This window comes from Chiloscyllium plagiosum, chromosome 6 (genome assembly GCF_004010195.1).
Source record: "Chiloscyllium plagiosum isolate BGI_BamShark_2017 chromosome 6, ASM401019v2, whole genome shotgun sequence".
NCBI classification, from domain to species: Eukaryota; Metazoa; Chordata; class Chondrichthyes; order Orectolobiformes; family Hemiscylliidae; genus Chiloscyllium; species Chiloscyllium plagiosum.
This window is the reverse complement of record NC_057715.1, coordinates 117,199,464-117,209,963: the sequence shown is the minus strand read 5'-3', so window position 1 is coordinate 117,209,963 and position 10,500 is coordinate 117,199,464. Positions and strand designations below refer to the sequence as shown.

Below are 10,500 nucleotides of genomic sequence, written 5' to 3'. Positions count from 1 at the left end.
GGCTACCTTACCTGCACAGTGGGAAAGGGAATATTTGATTCCGAGCCATGGTTAGTGGAGGTTACTAAAGGAAATGCAGAGAGCATGAATAAGCTTTTAAAAGCCCAGTTAGACTGAAAGAAACACAGAATCACATTTCACAAACTCATTTTGTCAAAAAAGCACTTTACAGTGTTACGACACAGTGGTGAACCCTTCTGCTAATTAAACCAAACACCCAAAAAAGCTCACCGTGCCTTGTAATCTGTTAAAGTTTGAAAAACACCCAACTTCCACAATTTAAAGAAAAAAATCAATTTATTCTTTAACTCTAGAAGTGAACATTAAACAACAACTATTTACAATTCTAAGCCTCCTTTCTCTTATGGGTTTGCTATCTACCTCCAACTCTATCACAACACACTGTTCCAATAACCACCCAGATTAAAATGACATCAATTTCATTTTCAGAACCAGATAGCGGCAGTCACCTCCGGTGTCCTCATTCCTCTGGCTGGAGATCTCCCTGGCTTGTCTTTGGTATTTTGCTGGAAAAGGTACCTTTGATAGAGAGTGTTTTGTTGACAGTTACTCTAGCGATGGCAGTTGGTCGCTCACTCTAACTCTCAAAATGCCAGCTTCTTTATACCCTAAACCTCAGATAGTCTCATTGGTTTGATGTTGTCAAAACACTAAATTCAAATTCAATTGGGTGTTAGTATCCTGGGGCATAATTTAAACTGATTGGTTAAATTTGAACTGTTGTGAAAACAGCACCCAAAACCCAGGTCTTTGTTTCACAACCAAATGTTACATATTTTCAATTTTCCAGTACACTCTGAGACTGCTAGTAACATGACAGGTACCTACAAGCTCTCAGTGCAAAACAGCTTTCACTCTCTCTTAAAGGTACTGCATTCACCTTCAACTTCATAAAAGCAGCTAATGAAGTATCATTTTTTGAACTGTCCACAAAATAATACAGAAATTCAAAAAGACATTACAAGTTCTCACCAATGACCAGCTCGCATTTTAAAAAAATTCAGTCATAGGATGTGAGTGTCACTTCCTGCACCAGTATCTATTGCACATCCCTAGTTCCACTTTGAGAAGGTGGTGGTGAGCTGCCTTCTTGAACTGCTGCAGTCCACCTGCTGCAGGTTGACCCACAATGCCCTTAGGGAGGGAATTCCCAGGATTTTGACTCAGAGACACTGAAGGAATGGCAGTATATTTCGAACTGGAAATGTGTTGCTGGAAAAGCACAGCAGGTCAGGCAGCATCCAAGGAACAGGAGAATCGACGTTTCGGGCATAAGTCCTTCTTCAGGGCTGAAGGGCTTATGCCCGAAACGTCGATTCTCCTGTTCCCTGGATGCTGCCTGACCTGCTGCGCTTTTCCAGCAACACATTTCCAGCTCTGATCTCTAGCATCTGCAGACCTCACTTTCTCCCCAGTATATTTCGAAGTCAGGATGGTGACTGGCTTAAAGGGGAATGTGCAGATGCTACCTAATTTTGCAATGCATCTTGCAGATGGTACACATTGATGTTACTCCGCATCATGGTACAAGAAGTGGGTGTTTGTGGACATGGTACCAATTAAGGGAATTGATTTGTCCTGAATGGTGTCAAGCTTCTTGATTGTTGTTGGAGCTGTACTCGTACAGGTGATAAGTGAGATCCTAAATGAATACTTCACATCAGTATTTACTATGGAGAAAGACTTGCAAGCTAGGGAACTCAGGGAAATAAATAATGATGTCTTAAAAACAGTCCACATTACAGAAGACAACTTAAAGCACAAAGGTAGATAAATCCCAAGACCTGATCAAGGGTATCCCAGGTCATTGTCGGAAGCCAGGGAAGAGATTGTTATGTCCCTAACAGAGATATTCGTGTCATCAACATCATGGGTGAGGTGCCGGAAGACTGGAGGGTGGTTATTGTTGTGCCATTATTTAAGAAAGACTGCAAGGAAAGCCAGTCTACCATGGACTAGTGAGCCTGATGTCAGTGGTGGGAAAGTTGTTGGAAGGGAATCTGAGAGACATGATCAACGTGCATTTGGAAAGGTAAGGACTGATTAGGGATAGTCAGCGTGGCTTTGTGCGTGGGAAATTGTGTCCCACAAATTTGATTGAGTTTTTTGAAGAAGCGACCAAGAAGCTAGATGAAGGCAGAGTGTTTAGACGTTGTCCAAATGGACTTTGCAAGGGCTTCGGCAAGGTTCCTCATGGTAAACTAATTAATAAGGTTAGAGCACTTGGATCTAGGGAGAACTAGCCATATGGATACAAATTGGCTTGACAATAGGAGACAGAAGATGATGGTAGAGTTGTTCAGACTGGAAGCCTGTGACCAGCAATCTGCAAGGATTGGTGCTGGATCCATTGTTGTTTGTCATTTATATTAATGATTTGGATTAGAATATAGGAGGCATTGTCAGTAAGTTTGCGAATTACATCACAATTGGTGGCATAGTGGACAGTGAAGAAGGTTATCCAGGAGTACAACGGGATCTTGAACAAGTAGGCTGAAGAATGGCAGATGGAGTTTAACTTAGATAATTGCGACGTGTTTATGGCTGTACAAAACATTGGTAACGGCACATTGGGAGTACTGCATATAATTCTGGTTGTCCTGCTATAGGAAGGATGTTATTAAACTGGAAAAGATGCAAAAAAGATTTACAAGGATGTTACCAAGACTGGAGGGCTGTTCTGCTGATCCTCAGACAACTCCACACTCCCTCAGTACTGACCCTCCAACAGTGCAGCACCTTCCAACAGTGTGGCACTCCCTCAGTACTGACCCTGTGACAGTGTGGCACTCCCTCAGTACTGACCCTGAGATTGTGACACTCCCTCAGCAATGACCCTCTGACAATGCAGCACTCTCTCAGAAGTGATTCTCTGACAGTGTGGCACTTCCTCAGTATTGAATCTCCTATAGTGCAGCACTTCCTCAGTACTGACCCTCCGACAGTGTGGCACTCCCTCAGTAGTGACTCTCTGACAGTGTGGCATTCTCTCTGTACTGACCCTGTGACAGTGTGGCTGTCCCTCAGTACTGACCGTCTGACGGTGTGGCACTCTGTCAGTACTGGCCCTCTGACTGTGTGGCACTCCCTGAGCAGTGACCCTCTGACAGTGTGGCACTCTCTCAGTACTGACCATCTGATAGTGCAGCATTCCCTCAGTATCGTCCCTCCAACAGTGCGGAACTCCCTCAGCAGTGACGCTCTGACAGTGTGGCACTCCCTCAGTACTGACCGTCTGACAGCGTCCACTCCCTCAGCACTGACCATCTGACAGTGTGGCACTCGTTCAGCACTGATCCTCCGACAGTGTGGTGCTCTGTCAGCGCTGACCCTCCGACAGTGTGACGCTTGCTCAGTGCTGTCCCTCAGACAGCTCCACACACCCTCAGTACTGACCTTCCGATGGTGCCAACTCTCTTAGTACTGACACTCCATCAGTGCAGCACTTCCTCAGCACCGATCCTCTGACAGCGCTGCACTACCTCAGTACTGATACCGTCACATTGCAGCATTCCCTCAACCTTGAATCTATGCTGTCTTGTACTTTTGTAATTGTAGTTGACGAAAATGTAGGATGAGGCTTGTGATGGCTGGAAGCCCTTTTGTCACTGGAAGAGAAGGGGAAATGGAAGGTAGAGGACCAGGATCTAAAATACTTTGCAATTCGATGTTTCAGTGGTAGTACAAGGGCTTTATAAATGGGCACTATGGTATTGAACTCAAATTGCAGAATCTTGTGCAGATACCACAATCCAACATCCCATGTGCCCTCTTTTCAGGAAGGTCTGCTAGATCATATTCCCCTCAAAGAGTGGACAGGCCATTACTGGTATTAAAAGCACTAGGGACAGATACCCTGCCTGCCAAGAGCAACCAGTTCTGCAGTTTCAATGAATGACTTTGTCACTAGTAGCTGCTTACTATAGATAGTGTGCCATCTACCAGAGACATAGGATCATCACTGGATCCCAGGCTCCACGAATAACAGCTTATAGGGTTGCAGTTCCTTTTGTGGGGTAGGATTCATTGGAGGTCATGGATGGGGTTTGCAGCAAAGGCAGGGGGTTGACTCTCAGCATGGAAACTGCACCCCCACTCCCATAAACAAACCTTCCTGTGATTGGATCCCTCAATCAGGCATTGAGTGCTGTTGAATGATGGGCAATCCTCCTATCCTCAGAAATCTGAAAGGAATGCCAAACTTGTTTAAATGTCTGCCTCTATGCATGGTGAGCATCCAACCTGCTGTTCTATTCATACCAGTGACATTGAGGTGCTTATGCTGGGAGTGGAAATGGTAATGATAATCCATAGATCTTCCCACCACTGTCTGAATCTAGATGGAGGCCGAGAGCCAGTGGACACCCAATGCCATAGTTCTGCTTAATTAAAGGCCCCCTGTCTTCTACACCACCACCTGACCCACAAGGGGATAGAGAATAAGATTGTATCCAGGATGTTGGATCAGTGTTTAATGCTCTGGTACCTGTCAAATTTATTGTTCAGATATAGCTTTTACATGTTGTTATTTCATTGCCTGTCCTGTGTGGTAAAGATGTAGTTCAATCATGAGCTCAGCTGCGTGTATGGAACGAGCTGCCAGAGGAGGTGGCGGAGGCGGGTACAACTATGTCATTTAAAAGACATCTGAATGGATATATGAATACCAAGGAATATGGGCCAAATGCTGACCAATGGAATGAGGTCAGATTGGATGTCTGGTCAGCATGGACGTGTTAGACTGAGGATGTGTTTCCATGCTGTATAATTGTATGACTCTAGGATAATGAAAGAAGGACTAATACATGTCCAAGTCGTCATGGTAAGTTACTTGAAAGGGTCTTGGCAGTAGTTGTGCTCCCATGCACCAACTGTCCTGTTCACCAAGACCTTGACTTCCATCACAGCAGCCTTGATGAGCTGTTGCAATGCATTCTGTGTTACACATTGCAGCCAGATTGTAGCCAGGGGTGGATAGCATGTCCTAGATGATGTCAAACACCTTGAGTGTTGTTGCAGGATATTGGACAACCCTGACCCTTGTCCACTGTTCAGCGTTAGAAAGTGCACATCATGGACTTTGGTAAGGGCAGGTGGACTAACCTCCCATTGTGTAATCGTCCCTGACATTCCTTCTCTTCCAGGATCACTTTGCTATGAGAAGGCACCCATCATCTGTGATCATATATTGAGGGGAGAGGACAAGAAACAAATCATAAAATACACCCACCATCAGTAAAATCATTTTGCCACACTTTCATCTTCTCTCCTATCTCTTCCATTGTTTTCTCCTCTGTTTCAATTACTTTTAGCATTTCTCTGCTGGTTTCGACATCAGATTCAAACTCAATGGTCTCCATTTCCTCCCCTTTTGGACATTGAATGGGCTGTTTGAATTGGTTGATGATTGATCGGCAAAGTGGATCATCTTCAGTCCTCTCCAGCAGTGAGAATGCCATCTGCTGCAGGTAGGGCACCCCAGTGAAATTGTTCTTGTCGAGATTTAAGTATTTTAAGCTATTAACATTGAAAAAAAACACTGGTAAGGTACAATATTACAGGTGAATTAGAGCATGAGGTTGGGGGATGGGAGGGACAGGTGACAATCTTATTGAGAAACCAAAGGTGAAATGTTCAGACCTACAGTGCAGGTCAACATTGAAGATGTTGTCAATGAGTCAATGATAAGATGATGAAAAATCCCTTAAATTACCATTTTTTGATTTCATGCATAATGAAGATTGGTACCTTGGAACAGAAAGACCTCCATTTTTCATTTCTTTATTATGAACTCACCTCTTGCTTGTGAGGATGTACAGGACTAGGTGAATGGGGATCTTTTGGAACTGCCCATTGGAGTGTTGAAGAAAAGGATTGGTTTGATTAATCTCTCTGTGAACCCCTCTCTTTGGATACAGGATTTACTGGATGACAAAAAAAGTCTACTGTTCTTTCTGCAATCAAGTGGTCACTTGATACAATGATAAAAGGAGTTGCTGCCAAGCTACAGAGATCAATCTCATATCAATGAGTCTACAACAGATTCAGGTGAGGTGAGGAAAATCCCAAAGGAGGAGAGTTTGTGAACCATTGACCTGAAGTCACCTGTTTCTTTCATGCATTGGACACTCACTCCACCTCAACTTACTCATATGCCATGTTCCAAAATGTTATTTTTTAAAATAAATATATATAATTTTAATTTGAATGATTCATCATTCACTCACTGCTTCCTACAGTTTATTCTCCTCAGGCACAGATTCTGTCCTCTGGTTCTGGAGAAAGTAAAACAATCTACATTACCAAGATTTTTTGTCACACAAACCATATTGGATTTAGTTTTAAGAACAGGAAGCAACAATTAAAAGTAATACCCACACCTACTCATCACCACCCTCACCTCCGCAAACCCTACTCTACACATATTTTGATAGACTACCACTAATCCTCATTCCACATCCCTGTTCTCTCTCCAGGAACATTGTCCTTTCCTATTCACCTGATGAATAATGCATTCCCCTCTGAACAAGACATGTAAACTATTGATGAAGGAACACATTACTGCAGATGCTGGAATCCGTACAGAAAAACCAAATGTTGGAGATCACATTGGGTCAGGCAGCATTCATCTGCTTTCTAAGTTAAACATAGAGTCATAGAGTCCTACAGAAAAGAGATAGACCCTTCAGCCCAAACTGGTCCACACTGACCAAAATGTCCATCCACACTAATCCCATTTCCCTGCACTTGGCCCAAATCCTTCCCAACCTTTCCTATCCATGGATTTGTCCAAATGCCTTTTAAAAGTTGTTAATCTATCCGTCTGAACCACTTCTGTTGGCAGCACATTCCACTTGCGTACCACCCTCTGTGTAAAAATGTCGCCCCTCAGGTTTCCCTTTTATTCTTTCCCCTCTAATCTTAAACTGATGCTCTCAATTCACACGATGACAGCACACAGGAGAAAAGATGATATATTCTTGAAAAAGATCATGCTTGACAAATCTAATTGAATGTTTGATGTTGTAATATAGAAGGTCGATAAAGGGAAAGCAGTGGATTTTGCCTCAATGGATTGAAGAAAACTTTTGACAAAGTAGCAGAAAAAGGCTGGTTAACAAAACTGAGGCTGAAGGAGGAGGAAGATAAAAACAGAGGTAAAGGACAGAAATCAGCGAGTCATAGGGAACAGTTATTTTACAGGACACTGGCATTCCCGAGAATAATTGCGAGATCCACCATACATTGTGATCAAGGCATATATTATTAACATCTGGGAATTTGTATTTTAAAGTAAAGGTGAAATACATGTGTAGTGACAGTTCTGTAAAGGTAATTTTTTTTAAGGAGGTCAGAAAGTTATTTGGAACAGTGAACTAAAGGTATCATTTTCACGTAGGCGTTAAGTGCCTAGCAGGTTACCTCTAGTACTAACTGATAAAGCGCTCAGTACTTGTTCAGTTCGAGTGCTAATGCATGCAAATGAGGAGCAGGGATAATATTGACCATGAGCAATTATAGTATAGTTTATGCTAGTATAACAAACATAGACAGAGGGTTAAGTTACCTATAGTTATTGAGGGGACATTTAGGAAGGTAACTTATTCGTACAAATTGTCCTCAAAGGATTCAGGAAGAGACCAATCATGAGATCTTACTGTTATGGATTTATGTAAATATGTTGGATTGTCACTTTAACAGTCCAATCACATGATGTCATTATGACATCATCAGCTATTTTACTCTAGCTTGCTGCCTTACCCAGTGAACATCTCCCTATAAAACTCTTGTCATTGTTAAATACTTCAAACCCTATCCTTCCTGAAACATAACATTTATCTTGTGTGATTGAAGTAGACAAAGCTAGTTGCATAAAGGAGCATGGTTTCCACAAGTTAGCGAACCTGCAGAAATTTAAGGTGCACAATGAAGGGCTTAAGCTCTGCAACAAAATCTGGTGGCAGCCCCCAGATTCAATCTCTGGGAGCTCTGATGGAATGATGTGCCTTACTGGCAGCAGGAAATTCCCCCATCTCCTGCTAATGCCTCCAGCTCCAAAAAAAAAATCACAGGACCATCTGGTGTGGAGAGTAGTAACTTTATGATTTCTCTGCTTCAGAAAAAAGGGTGCAGGGTGGAGATCATGACAGCTTTTGAGCAATTAGAGATTGGCAGTACCACCAGACATGTTGGATACTGCTGGGACTGCATTTGGGCCAATAGAGGTTCCAGAAATAGGGACTGATAGGGTTGCAGAAAGAGGGACAGTTGGATGGTGGGGATTGCAGAGTCATTTTTTCTGACGCCGGATCTCTTGACGCCCCCCCCCCCACCGTCTTCATCATAGAGAGTTGTGTGCATTTTGCCCAGTGGCAAGAAGTTTAGTGGTAGTGAGATGAGGCACTTAAATGGTGTCCTGCAGGGTACAACTCCTATCTGGGTAGGATGGCTGTCTTTGAGACTCCCCTTCCCCTCTGGATTTCGTCAGAGATAGGCGGGAAGGCAGGAGGATTTCCATTCTGCATCCTTCCACCCAATTATATGAATTACCCTCCCCCAACCCATTTGGCCCTTGAACTTGCCTCTGGAGGCAAAGAAGCATTAAATTTCAGTCTGGTAAAATTGAAAAGCCAGGCGGCAAGGTGGCTCAGTGGTTAGCACTGCTGCCTCACAGCACCAGCGTCCCAGGTTTGATTCCAGCCTTGGACGACTGTCTGTGTGGAGTTTGCACATTCTCCCTGTGTTTGCGTGGGTTTCCTCCGGGTGCTCCAGTTTCCTCCCACAGTCCAAAGATGTGCAGGTTAGGTGAATTGGCCATGCGAAATTGCCCATAGTGTTAGGTGCATTAGTCAGGGTTGAATGTAGGGGATTGGGTCTGGGTGGGTTACTCTTCAGAGGGTCGGTGTGGACTGGTTGGGCCGAAGGGCCTGTTTCCGCACTGTAGCGAATCTAACCTATAATCTCTCACTTAGCATTAATCTATCACCATTTATGAATAAAGCCTGCTACCTACACTCTACCATCAAGGTATGGTGCATATTGGAACCACAATGTTATGCAAGATAGAAGGAAGGGACTTTACTACTGATACAATGATGAACCTTACCTGTGAAGATTAGCCAGACTTGAAAACACACACGGGTCAGATAATCTGTTATCGTCCAACATCAGAACCTCAAGTGCAGAAAACCTCAGCAAAGGGTCCTCAAACCTGGTAAAATTGAAAAGCCAAGTGGCAAGGTGGCTCAGTGGCACACACACACGATATCATCAGTGAACTTTGTACACATCAGACCACATTTATGATCTTCAATATTTCCCTTTATCTAACCTGTAAAAACCTTGCATAATTTGAACACCACCATTTAAAGACACCCCACACAACCCATCTTACCCCTTAACCTTTCTCAGCATACATACCGATCCAAGACATCATAGGATATTGTCAAATCTGGGGGAAGTGAGTCCAGATTATTGCCAGTCAGGTGGAGAACTTTGAGATGAGGAATGATTCCCAGTGTCAGAATATCTGTGTTAGACAGTTTGTTATAGGACAGATTCAGCACCTGAAGCATGTGAGACAAATTTAAAGTTACAAGGAGAAGAACAAACAATCCTTATTGTGTTACAATTGTGAGGTTTACAAGATTATTATGTTTTTGGACTATATCTTTAGTTTCTAAGTATTTGGATATCTATCTTTAAACTGTAGTAAATGAAAGGGATTATGTGACATCTATTAATCTGTCTAACAATAGATCATCACACATTCCTGATCAAGGGCTTATGCCTGAAACATTATTCTCCTGCACCTCAGATGCTGCCTGACCTGCTGTGCTTTTCCAGCGCCACACTCTGTCTGACAATAGAGTCTAGGTGGTTTGATTGTTAGGTAAAAGGAGGACCCAGGTTTTACTGTGGAGGAGGTGTCACATATTTACATTTGGAGACAATGACAGTTATTTCTAGGTCAACATCCAGTGGATCCAAAGTCTCCTAGAGTACCAGGAAGGTGATATCAGTCACAAGCTCGAAGTAGTCATGTTGAAAACTGTCCCTTTACTTTGAAGATGAAAGGAAGTTAAGATCAAAAGTAGCTGATTAGTATTTCTACGAAGGTACGAGATTAACATGTTTCCTGTTGCCAACGAAAAGAGGATAGGGATGCCATTTTTTTTTTAAAATAAAAGTTAGCTTTAGAGGGATGGCAGTGAAGGCAGTGCAATGTTCCTCCTGCAACATGTATGAGGTGAGGGATGCCATCGACGTCCCTGCCGATTACACTTGCAGGAAGTGCACCCATCTCCAGCTCATCCAAGACCGTGTTAGGGAACTGGAGCTGGAATTGGATGAACTTCGGATCATTCGGGAGGCAGAGGGGGTCATAGATCAGAGTTATAGGGAAGTAGTAACTCCAAAGATGGCAGATAGATGGGTGACAGTGAGGGGGACTGGGAGGAACCAGCCAGTGCAGGGACC

At 43.3% G+C, this 10,500-nt stretch overlaps 1 protein-coding gene across 2 annotated transcripts in view; it reads right to left on the bottom strand.

The window, feature by feature from the left end:
* The window catches only part of xrra1 (X-ray radiation resistance associated 1), an 86,988-nt gene that overhangs the window by 30,642 nt on the left and 45,846 nt on the right, over positions 1-10,500 (bottom strand). For both annotated transcript variants that reach the window (XM_043692540.1, XM_043692539.1), the window contains exons 7-10: positions 9,442-9,587; positions 9,128-9,232; positions 5,252-5,538; positions 12-64 (exon numbers count right to left, since the gene is read on the bottom strand). In XM_043692540.1, coding sequence (XP_043548475.1) covers positions 12-64; positions 5,252-5,538; positions 9,128-9,232; positions 9,442-9,587 — 591 coding nt within the window. The remainder of the gene's footprint in view (positions 1-11; positions 65-5,251; positions 5,539-9,127; positions 9,233-9,441; positions 9,588-10,500) is intronic.